This window comes from Schistocerca cancellata, chromosome 12 (assembly GCF_023864275.1).
Source record: "Schistocerca cancellata isolate TAMUIC-IGC-003103 chromosome 12, iqSchCanc2.1, whole genome shotgun sequence".
In the NCBI taxonomy this organism is placed as follows: Eukaryota; Metazoa; Arthropoda; class Insecta; order Orthoptera; family Acrididae; genus Schistocerca; species Schistocerca cancellata.
The window spans coordinates 124,994,610-125,007,476 of NC_064637.1; the positions used below are offsets into that span (position 1 = coordinate 124,994,610).

At 44.0% G+C, this 12,867-nt stretch overlaps 1 protein-coding gene across 1 annotated transcript; it reads left to right on the plus strand.

Moving 5' to 3' along the window:
• Nucleotides 1-12,091: 12,091 nt before the first annotated feature.
• Nucleotides 12,092-12,511, plus strand: LOC126109510 (uncharacterized). The gene has a single exon (XM_049914532.1). The coding sequence runs from the start codon at nucleotides 12,092-12,094 to the stop codon at nucleotides 12,509-12,511; it is 420 nt and encodes a 139-aa protein (XP_049770489.1).
• The last annotated feature ends 356 nt before the right edge of the window (nucleotides 12,512-12,867 follow it).

A 12,867-nucleotide genomic window follows, 5' to 3' on the forward strand; every position in this document is an offset into this window, starting at 1 on the left:
GTTACGTCGCGTCAATCCGGAAGCCGCTGTCACATTATAGTGCGTTGAAAATTAGTTATGACTTTTGACGTTCGTCTGACGGGAGGGGAACTTGACGCCGTTACCAAATGCGAGCCGGCTTTCCCTATAACACCGCCAGCGGTTGTGCTGGTGAAGCGCCCCTGTTGCAGTACGACGCGATGTCACACATTAGATGCATCAATGTTCTTCAGCCCTCGTTAAAAGTCGTATTTTCTGGCGTTACAGTGTCCTGTAGTCATCAGGTATTGTGAACAAGTGTTTTGTGTTGGTGTTGCATTAATAACAACAGTGCAGTACATCTGCTGGATACGCGATTTGCAACAGAAGTGTCGTCCAAGAACACCTTCACCGGCTGGGGAGCTAACGTTGTGCTGCAAAACATTCCTCGGAATTCGACAATAGTAACGGTTGGAACGCCATACTCCTCTGTTGCGATGCATAAAGCTGCAACAATGCAGTGGAGGAAAGCGGATATCTTGGCTCTGGGTACAAAGAAATGTTACCACGAGATAAAGTTGAACCTAACGTGTATAAGATGAAGTTAATGCAACTTGTACTACTGTACAAGCCAAAACTTTCTGCTACCATGTCGACGATCAGACTGAAGGTAAAGCGCATAATTTAGTCAGGCTTCCTCCGTATCATGCTCATTTAAATTCGTCGTAGAATATATGGGTCTAGGGGGAAAGTAATGTGGCAAAAAAACGTGAAGTCGTTTACGATCACTGAGGTCGGAACGCTGACAAAAGAAGCCATTGTAAATTTTACACGACAGACTGGTTTTGAGTTGTCAGCCATACTAAGAACGTCACTGATTCATAAGGGCTGAGACGAAATTTGAGGAATACATAGCTTCTGTTGCTGCCATGTTAAAATCGGCTTCATTTATAGAAACACAGCAGAATTTAGAAAAATTCATCTCACTGTCATTCTAATGCAGAATCCTGAAACAGTGTATCTTTAAACTTGCAACTGGGTGCGAGTCAGGTCATCAGCTTATGAAATGGCCCCTTCTCAGTATAAAAATAAACATTTAACATCCTTAGTTACATTGTTACAAAACCCATAGCAATTCTCGTTTCACCAGCTATTGATTGCCCTCAACAATTACATTATTTCATTCAAAAAACCTGTAGTCGCTCGAATATCGCGGTAGATATGGAACTTTCACATGTTAATCATATGGAAAAATACGTCTTTCCGCAGTATCATTTGCCAAAATCTTGTTTCGATATATCACACCACTTATGAGATTCGAGAGGAATTTATGACTATTTCATTTTTTTTTTCACTGATCTAAAGTTCGTAACGGTGCGCTTTACATACATATATGTAAATACTTAACTAGGTATACATGTAAAGTTAAACTTTATGTACTTGTCAATGTTTGCTGTTGTTGCCATACGATAAATAAAAAATAAATTACATACATTCCATTTTCTCGAGATTGGAAAATGACAGAGATATCGCTCCAAGTTTAAAGGATGATTCAATATGTATCTTCATTTAATACGCTGACAACATGTAACCTGACACACAACAAACACGAATTCATAGCGACACGTATTTTTCGCTGCAAACTAAGAATTTCTAGAGGTAGTTAACTACTAACAAAATGTAACAGTAACTGTGGCCATTAACGAAATGATAGGGTTTTCATCGTGAAGCTGACAATTATTAAACTTTAGGATGTGCTGGTATGAGAGCTTATTACCGATGGGTTTGTCCGCAGCTCGTGGTCGTGTGGTAGCGTTCTCGCTTCGCGCGCCCGGGTTCGATTCCCGGCGGGGTCAGGGATTTTCTCTGCCTCGTGATGACTGGGTGTTGTGTGATGTCCTTAGGTTAGTTAGGTTTAAGTAGTTCTAAGTTCTAGGGGACTGATGACCATAGATGTTAAGTCCCATAGTGCTCAGAGCCATTTGAACCATTTTTGAACCGATGGGTTTCCTTAACCCTCGAGTGGGCGCGCTGCTGTGAAAAGTACAACAGCGGCAATTTTTATGCCTAATCGATTCCTTAACCTTGAGCTATTGCGCCATTGCTGCCATGTATTCCATTTTTGGTGTTTTCTCAACAGTGTTAAAGTGGCTTCAATTCATTTGGTTAGCTCTCTCAGTTTGTTTTCCGAATTGTATGCAACGACGTGTTGAATGCTGTAAAAAGTACAGCGCGCGCCGCTTGGTGTGGCACTTGCAAGCTTTGTTCCAGCAGTCAATGTCCAGAGGAAAGTATACTAAAAAGTTAACTATACTTGCTCATTAAACGTTACATTGAATGTATTTATTCGTTTTATTTCTTTGATGTTTGTTCCAGTTCAAAGAGTGTATCAGACGAAGAAATTCGCAAACTGCTCAGAGAAGGTGATGATAAAGTCTATCCAGACTTTTCAGACTTGGAGGAAAGTAAAGTAGGTTTGAGTGAAGAAAACACTGAATAGTACCATGGCAGTGAATCTGAACTTGAAGATAAGGATGGCGGTGATCCCGAAGAGACAGCAGATGTACGAGGATTCATCGAAAAGGCAAAGTTTCACGTTGGTGTAAAAGCGACTGTACTAAAACGTCATAAACCAACAGAAAAAACATTGTGCAAATTCCTCCAGATCCGAAGAGGAAGATGATGGGTATAACTGATGAAGTTAGTGTTTTTTTTTTAAATTAATTGACCTTCGTTTTATTGATGAAATCGTGAAATATACAAATACCTATATAAATAAATAGCGAGACACATAAGTCTCACGCAAAAGAGGTAATAAAGTGCCGAAATAACGGCTGTGTTCCGGAATTTTTTTTTAAGAAGAAGACAAAAGTGCCATAATGCTAATGTACGGGAACTGTGCGCAGCAGACGGAATAGGAATGCTATTGCTTAGGACTGCAGTGAGTTACAATAGGTTTCTGTTTTTTCTGTGTGCGATTTGTTGGTATGGAAACGAGGAATGACAGGAGAAGTTGGTTGCAGTTCGTACAGTATTGGATCCTTTTGCTGCTAGCTCTCAATGTTCTTACAGCCTGGTGAATTCACCACGATAGATGAAATGCTTCACCTCTACGGAGACAGCTGTAGGTGAATTCAGTGCATACCCACCAAGCCGGCTATATATGGGACAAAAATGTTTGTTCTGTGATCAAACACATTTCATTGCAATAATCTGGAGGTTTATTGCGGCACACAACCAAAGGACAGTATCGGGGATCCAGTGCTTCTGAGGACATAGTGAAAAGATAACGTGGTGCCTACAGAAAATTCTAAGAGGAACCTTACAACTGACAGTTGGCAGAATAGCTACCTCGTTTCTGATTATTTGCTGCGGAAGACTATCACTTGTGTTGTTACAATGACGAAGAACTGACGTGAAATTCTTCCAGAATTTGTCCCAAACAAAACAAAAGATGGCGACATGTCTGATCGCCGAAATATTGTGCCCGTTGGACACTATGAACCGGCAGTACACCCGGGGACTGTTCGAGCAACAAATACGCCGGGAGAAACTGAAGAATCACAAAACAAACGGAACTGGAAGTGAAATGTTTGGATTTCAACAGGATAAGACCTTAGTTTCATATGTTCCTTTTAAAAACTGTGCTATCATACTTTTGTTTGCTGTGCATGACATGGCGATATTGGATGATGAAAACACACAAACCTGAAATCATAATTGAGTACAACGTGACAAAAGGTGGAGTTGACATTGTAGCTAAAATGTGTGCCTGATACTCCAATTCAAGAATTATAAGATGGACATCAGCTAATTTTTCATTTTTCTAAAAATTGTCGGAATTAGTTGGCTAACAAATTGTCTGTGAAAGGTGTTATGAAAGTGAACATATGTCAGAAAAACTAGCTAAATTGTTATTTAAAGAAGTAAAAGAGCAAAATCTTTTGTTATAAATGTTGAAGATGGTGAATGTGTACTGCTTTCTTCAATAAATGTAATAGTTTGCTTAAGACAAATTTCACAAGCTACATCGTCGCGAGAAAACAGTGACCCGTATATGTAATAAGTGTCCTTTAATTTACGTCTATGGTCACAAACTTTTTGTTAACAGATTACCGGTTTCGGTTTTTAATGACCATCACCAGATCTGTTTCATAAAAAGAAAGTCGTAATGTACTGCAGCCATAGTGGCATCGTCAAATGTCATGCTGATACCGCATCTAACATTTGACGATGCCACTATGGCTGCAGTACAGTAGGACTTGTTTTTACTGACAAATGACCATATCGTAAATTTTACAACGCGTGCCGGAGGGTTAAAAAGCGTGTGAGGATGATCGTAGCACGCATTCAAGCGAGCCTGCCATTGTACCGTTGATACAAGCTGAAGCGCCTGGCACACGCTGGCAACTTCGCTGTGAACTGTCAGAAGTCGCAACTAATTTTAAACGCACTATCGACTGCGTTTCATCCTTGAAGTTGCAAGCCTTGTTGTGCCACGCGACATCACACCGCTGGCCGCCCTGTCTAAAGCAGAAGCTAATAAAGCTTAGCTGACCCCCTGTCGCAAAGGAAGCGTGTATTGGATGTGGAGAAGGGGGGGGGGGTGGAAGTCTGATGAAAGTGACTGGCGTAATTTGATCGCGGCATTTGCCCCATCTAAGTGTTGTGGTCACCTCGCGTCGCACCCCCCCCCCACCCTCAACGCCTTCGCCCAAACATTTCCCTTGCGCACGCGCCGCTCCGCGCCGGCCGCCATTGGCTGCCGCCGATGCACCCCCGTGTCGGCGCCGACCAATCAGCGTTCGCCCTGAGCCCCCGCCGCGAGACACACCCCTCGTGCCGCTGCTGACCGGCTTCTGCGCGGGGTAGCCGTCTGGCCCCGGGCAATCACCCCCCAATCAGTTTCCGATTGACGCGAAACGCGTGCGCGCGCAACGGCCGACCAATTACTGTGTATCGTTTAATCGGAGCCGTCCGCCGCGTCTCCAGTTAACATTTCGCGGTCTCCTTCGTGCTGGCCTGCGACGTAGGCTCGTCCGCTGAGATTCCGCACTCAGATACGTAAAGAAAAAGAGAAAATGTATCGCTAAAAAGTGACAGCCGAGTTATTCCAGCGTGTTTCGGAAATATTTTAGATTATGAGAAAAGTGTTGGCCAAATACCTGACATCTGGAGTAACGTTACCGTCATTGCTTTGATCTCATAAACAGACAACGGCAGTACCCTCCAGAAACTCTGCGTGTTTCGTGAACACTTCCCATTACGAGAAAAGTGTCGATGAACTACCTAAACATCTACAGCGTCCTAATAGCTACTTTATTTTACTCAAAATCTTATACGGAAACAGTTTCCAGAAAACTGACCTTTGCGTGTTTCATAAAAATTTTCCAGAACCAGGAAAGTGTCAACAAACTGCCTAAACATCTACAGTAACATTATCGTCACTGTAACTCGCGAAAAACTGAGCTTCTTTTTTACTTTTGGAGAAAAGTATTCTACACTTATTGCTGTCCACACCATTGAGACCCCTACAAAAAAAAAGTTATTGACGCAATAAAATTATCCACGATGCGTAGATTTCCACTGGACGCTCTGCTTTTACAACTGTGGGACTAAATTTTTAAATATCAGCGTGTTTCGTATCGCATTTTGACGGGTTAACAGCTCGAATGTTTGGCTGACAAAATTCAGGCGGGAACGGCTGGACGATATGTTAAGCAGATCGTGTTCGTAGACAGTTAAAGTCTCAACCAAACTACCTGCTTAGATTTAGCAATATAATTACTACTGTGCTGAAGTTAGAGACAATTCTGTTAACGGACAGACAAGGAAGTGCTACAGGTCATAAATTTCGAAAGAATTCCTTCATCCAGTCAGACTCAAAAGTATAATTCAGATACCCTTCCGCAGTTCCCCCAAAAATAATTGGACTAGTTACATTTAAACACGATACTAACTCGTGCTCGCTTGTCAGGATAATTATATGGAAATAGACAATACAATAAATTTTGTATTTTTCGCTGTATTTTTTGCTACAAAACGAGCATCAAAGAAATGACTTCAATATATTTCCTTCGCAAGACAGTTTAGTGATGCGTGTGTCATATGCAACTGTGACGAAAAGTAGATACGGAAGTTTTTCAAGCGAAAAGAACTAGAAAGAATTTTCTTACTCTCTGGAATCGAGAAGAAAATTGGCAATAAGTTTGCCAACATTCCATTACGTTTTCCGGTACAACTAAGTATATATATCTTAAGGCGTACACAACAGCGAATTCTCATCTTTTGATGAGACAGATTCCGAGGTGCTACAACTAATTATACAGAAATGATCCTTTCAAGCAGTGCATGCGATATTGGTATCATCCGACTAACATAGACAGTTTTACGGCTTGCCATAATAACTGAAAGTCACTGTTGGTATCTGTACGTCTTCAGAAACTTAAAAATAGTAATTTGACAAGGAAAATAAAATAATTAATTTCACCTTGGAATAGTGTGAATGAAGGCAACCTCATCTTAAGCGTTAATTGATTCTTAATGAGTGACTATCACCCTAAAAGCACTGTATTTTCTACGCAATCAAGATTCCATAGCAGGTTGTTACTGTTGAGAAACCGTGTAAAGTCGCAACAAATTTATCACACTTGTATTCGCAGTGTGATTCGAATCTTTCCATTTGGAGAAATCTCGAATTCTACAGCTGCTGCTGTCACCGCCATCCAAACTCGTAAACTGTTTTTTATTGACGCAGTAAAATTATCCACGACGCGTAAACCCCCCGGGGCGCAATACTTTTACAGACTGTGGACATAATTTCTTAAGTGTCGGAGTCTTTCGTATGGCATTTTGACGTGTTAAAAATCTCAAATGTTTAGCTGACATAATTCACGTGGGAACCATTAAACATAATTGTAGAGTGACTTACAAGCCGGAAAGAGAAAAGCTCACCTGAAAAAATACGCGAAAGGAAATATGCCGTTGTGGACAATAAATTTCTTATAAGAACATTCTTAGGCTACAAAACACTTAAAGAACCATTTTCGTCTTCTCCATATCCGTTTCGAATCCTCCTCACCTGCAAAAGAGAGCGGAGAAGGAAATACATCTAACATACGTGGGTCTTAGTGTGAAATATAGTTAATAAGGATACGTTCTGAAATAAATGTCACCCAGACACGTAATAATTTTCTAGGCGCAGCAAAGTATTATGCTATATTGCCAGTTGAGGTTTATCAGATAAGAACATACCTCACGCGGAACTATTTTAACTCGGATGTGAACAGTATTCTACTATCCCAAAGCTTATCAGTTTTGTGTTAGACGTCTCGAAGTACGTATTATTATTAATTTCTTTTAAATCCCAATTAGGGGATTTGGAAAGAGATATTTCTCATGCGAAATATGTTCCAGTCTTAGAATATAAAGAATGCCACATCTGCTAAAATTTGTAAGTTGGTCTTATTACAACGGCAGTCGTTCACATATTTCATACTCATTATTCCGTGTCTGACTGTGGAGAAAGTTTACAATAAGATAAGAGTGATGGCACAAGTCGTGGGGCAAGAAAAGTGAGCTATCTGGCGGACGGAAAACGTGACCGTAGCGCAGGTCTACAGATTTCAGTATTGTTGCAAACAGATGTTTGTTGGGACAGAGATACTATAGTGGCAAAGAAATAATTAAACTGCATCCGGAACGCGCGTGAAGATATCACACATCGGCTGTAGACGGAAGAGAGGCTTGTAAATGTATTAATTTGCGTTGAGCACTGCTCAACGAACAGAATTTTCTAATTCCATAGAGGTGAAGGACTACAGATTAATCTGGAGCGGGTATATGCGTTCTTAATGCAGTCTGCGAGAATGGAGGCGAAGATAGCGTCTAGAACAATCAACGCAATCCAAGGTGTCTAATAGTGACATTGTGAGAAGAAAAGAGAGCTTTAAACATTTATCATCGCTACAGAAGGGTGTCGATAAAAGCTTTTCGTGAAGGTGGAATCGAAAAGACTTATTCTATTCGACTGCGGAGCGTTTCACAGACGACCCCTTGAAATTAATTCCGTGGCAGAAGGAGAAAAAAAAATCAATGAAAACTGTGGATGATTTACTTCATGAAGCAAAGGATGCATAATTAACCTGCGGTGAAGAATAAGTTTGTACACATTTTCTGCGTGGTGCTGTCTGAATATCCAAGAAGGTGAAGTGTGGACGAGAGTTTATCAGGGATTCCGAGAGATTTGCATATCACATAAGATGTCATAATAGTAGCAGAAGAAGGAGAAATTTCCAAGTGTTTGTTGTATGTGCAGAAGATTACATAGGGAAATATCTGTGGCAGAGGATTCTACCAGAGCGGAGGGCGCTTCACACGCGAAGTGATACGACTGATTCGCTCGCTGTAATCTCTAAAGGGATTTCAGCTTACGTCTGTGAGATGGATGGCCAAACAAGAAAAGGTCGCTTCGTCTGGTAGGTGAGAATCGATACAGCTTCGGAGCACGGAAGACCAGACAGAAGCTTAGCTTACAATAGTTTCACGATAGACCGAGCCGAAGGATACGAACACCGCTTTGCAAGCTTTTCTTCGTAACGCTGTTGCGTAGGGATTCTCGGCACGTGCTGTGAAAATAAATTTGGCGTAGTGCTACATCTGGTGCGGGAAGTCTGCAACTATTATCGGTAGTGTCTTGTGAAAAGACAGGTTAGTTAATCTACGACAAACATTACGTTTAGGAATAGTACAGATTTTTATAGTACAAGAATTTACGAAGTCTACTCGAAGGCCTTGTATTGGAATAGTGGTACAGTCTAAAAAAAGGGAAGTTGTGCAAAGAAGGGAAAGAGCTTCAAGACACTAAAAATAGAAATTTCTGAGAACAGCAGAACTTCGTAGTTTGATTACAATGAAGCTGAGAGGACTCTAGGACCGAAAAATAAACGCGTTTAATTCTCTCCCGCCGACGAGTTGGATAATGTCTGAGGGATACAAACTACTTCTCTCAGCCTGACGAGGTTCGACTCCGTTTCGAAGCCTGTAAAACCAGGAGTTCTGCGGAGACGAATTTCCCGTTAGCTTACTCCAGAAGAATAATTATACGTATGAAAGCTTGTTTACATAGAGCTACAGTGTAGGCGTGACGCTGAAGTATTAGAGATGAGTCTGTGTTCCTGAGTCAATATATGCTCCTGCAGAACATATACGTACTGAGAGGGACGAAATAGTAGAGGGCTCAGCCAATGTGGGATATGTCGATATCAGAGTCGGAAGAAATCAATGAATATCGTTAAAGTGCCCAACCACGCGTTGCCGATGAGTAGGGGGTGAATTTTGGCAATAGTGGAGTGCAGTCTACGACCCCACAGTACTGTCGTAAGCCCAGAATACGCGCTTAGGAGTACAGGGTCTAATATTCTAAGAAAGTACAGGAGCTTGGCAGTACAGCAAAAGGAAGTTTCTGTAAAAACAGAATAGTTGATTCCGTTCGCGAGGGGCTAGCTGATCCGTTCGCCCTGAAGAGTGAAATGCTACAGAGAGCCACGTTCACAGTATAAGTTCACCTTCTGCAGATAAGTCTCATCATTACTGAGTGGTGTCGAAATATCAGACAGTATAGCGAGGAATTATTTAGTGCCGAAGGACGCCGCAGGGAACAGACCCACCGAAAGGAACTTCCCTCTCATACAGTAGCGACCTTGTTTAAAGAGAACAGACAAGGGTAGATTTGTGGAAGTGCTTCTGCTGGGGAGGTCAGAATTGCTGATACGCTCGGAGCAAACCAGGGCCAACGTTGTTCCGTAGTTAGTTCCTCAGTGTGCTCCACTGAAGTGACGTAAAGGAAAAACAGGTAGAATGGACAGTGCGTTGTGGAAGTCACTGCGGACTGTTGAAAACTGAGAACGGCAGGGCTAAATTGAAGCCAGGACTTCGGCGAGGAAAGCCGACGGTCTCCCCAAGTGAGCGCAGGTTCTCTGCTATGTGCGGCACGTAGGCGAACGGACGTGCGCCTCCGCTGCCGAAAGTACGAGCCCGGCCGCTCTTTGTGTCGGCAAACATCAAATGCCCGCGGTCTGTCTATGGCTACGTGCACGCGTACGATTTCACTGAATACTGGCTACGCTTTACGTCCCGTCGCACGGTAGTCGTTTAGTGGCGGTCCGTACACACAACCGTGTGGAGCGCGCATTCGAAGTGCTGCCGGCAGGGATTTATGTGAGATCTTGTCGAACTGTTCTGGAAATATCACAAACTCTGCCGTACAAAGTGCGCGTGGATGCTGTCACCGAATTCTGGAAACACTCCGTATCTTCACGGCGACAGATAAAAAGCGTCGGTCCGTACACGCAGCCGTGTGGAACAAAAGGAGCGCTAATTCAGTCTCGCCGTCAGCAATTCTTGAGATCTTGTCGCGGGTTTCTGGAAAGATCAGAAAATCTGCTGTTCAATGTGTTTGTGTAGGCAGATGCATGCGACTCGCAGCCAGTCATTGTGTGAGATTCATTTTACTGAACACCGCTAACACCCTATTTTTTCACGACAATAGTTGAAAAGCGGTGGTCCGTATATTCAACCGTGTGGAACAAGGAGGTGAACTTAAACGCTGAGGCAGGCAAGATTCAAAAGTTTCTCGTTTGTTCAGCGGGGCACGTCGCTGATAAGACAAGGTGCTAGATCTAGATCTGCAGCAGATTGTGATGTTGCTATAGGACCCATAAACACTGCATGCAGCGGGCAGAGAAATTTAAACTTGTGTTCAAGCTGCGACAAAGAGTGTAGCATATCTGTGAAAGTATTATAAGAATTTAGTGCGATCTGGCGGTAAATATTTGGAAGGATCATGAACTCCACTGTTCAGAGCTTTTGTGTAGGGAGACATACACATCTCGCGGCCAATGAGTGCGTGTGTATTTCGTTTCACTGAGTATGGAACCGCCCATGTCTCCACGACAATAGCCAAAAAGTGGTGGTCCATATAAGCAACCGTTTGGGACAAGGAATTACAGTCATGCGCCAAGGAGGCAGTTGATAGAAGGTGACTGTGTACCAGCTGTGCAAGTGGCCATGTTGTGATGTCTAACGCCGCTGCGGCCAGATGCCTGAACTGCGCCGGATTGTGATGTTAGGTCAGAATCTCTGAGTTGTGCTGTTGAGAGGGAGGGAGTCGTTAGGTGTTCTGCAGGTTTCTGCGGGGTCAATTTTTTGTGTTATCTGACAACAAGTGCTTAGAGCTATCATAACTTCAAATAGTTCCATGAATTTTCTACGAAATTCTAGCTGCTTAAGATTGGGACTCAGCCGTTTGTGGGCCAGCTACATTCTAAATCCTGACCTCATAAGGCAATACCTGCACAGTGTGCTGTGTAGTCCTGTTCCTCTGACAGTTCCACAAATATCAGACAAGTCTCTAGAAGACTCTGGGCACTGTCTCCTAGAAGCTTAGAGTTCGTAAGTAGGTTACGTCCAGTCGTCAGGGTTTTGAGTGTCAAGCATCTTAGAAGTGCTGAAGATATTACCTACGCATATGACATTTACAGGCTGAATTTGGACCTCGCAAGGAACTGAAACACTGTCGAAACTATAGAGACTTCAGACAGCACAGTGAATTTTAGAGGCTCTCCCACTGTTGAAGACTACGGCACTTGGACATTCCCAGGACACTAATTTACTGAATCTGAGCCTCACATGAGGATAATGCTCTGGTGATCCTGAACAGGTGCGTCTCCCTTAATCTGAACGTATACAACAGATACTACCTGGATCGTCACATATTAAGACTAGGGCATTTGGATGACAACATGTACTGAAACTGGACCTCATAAGGAGGTGAAGCAGTGATGGAACATTGTGGGACTCTTTATGTTCTCAGAGAGTAGAGACTGTCAAGCTGTTGACGCCTTTGGACTCGTCATTTTTAGTGTGTGGATGTACTGAATCTGAGAAGCTGGTGTGTTGACCGTCCTGCAGAGACCGCGATTCCAGTGCACGTTAGTTGTCCCATCATCTGTAAATCAATATACTGAATCTGGCGCTGACGAGTTGATGCCCTGAAGATCCAGCAGAGGATCTGACTCGTGCGTTTTACCCTCCTCTGAGAAGTGGTCCCTCGCGCAGCGGTGAGGGCACCAGCATGTTGCCCACCCCCAGTGGGACTCTGAGCCCTCCGCCCCCGGTGTCGGCGCCTCCGCCCCCGCGCCGTCCGTCGTCCCCGCGGCGCTTCTTCGCGCGCCTCTACGGCCCAGCGACGCCCGCCCCCGGCCACGACGCCACCGCCGATGCCGGTGCCGCCTCCGCCCCCGACGCCGCCCCCGCTCGCGTCACCAGCGCCCTGTCACTGTCGCTGCCGCAGCAGTTCTCGCGGCCCCCGCCGCCCCCGGGCGCTTTCCTGGCGCTGCCGCCCCCACACGCCGCCTCCGTCCACGGAGTGCCGCCCCCGCTGCCACCCCTCGACGCAGCTCACTTCCCAGCTGGCTTCTCCGCCTTCCGTAAGTACCGACAATCTACCCTCTTACAGCATGCCAGCGGTAGAATTGCATTACCCATTTACTAGCCACCTATGAGGTCAAATATTCCACAATGTCATATGAGCTATTTTTAGGGGTAACTCAACAACTCAAAAACGTGTAATATGAATTATTTGTCGTGTGAACTCACGAACATCATGGACAGCCCTCTTTAGGATACTGCTTCCCTATACAGGGTTTTCCAGAAATGCTGCAACAGACTTCGCGGGGCTGTAGAAGGTGTCTTGAGGAACAACTTGAGGATAGGAAACGTCATCCAACGACGCCACAGAGCGTCGAAGTTATAGGCGTCGGTGCCTGTCGCTTCGGCAGCAAACGTGACTTTGTACACTGATGGACCATAGGCCGAACGTCTTGCAATGTTGTTTGTTATTGAGCGATC

Bases quoted from the DNA above. Each gene is read 5' to 3' on its own strand.
- LOC126109510 (XM_049914532.1), top strand. From the start codon at position 12,092: ATGTTGCCCACCCCCAGTGGGACTCTGAGCCCTCCGCCCCCGGTGTCG.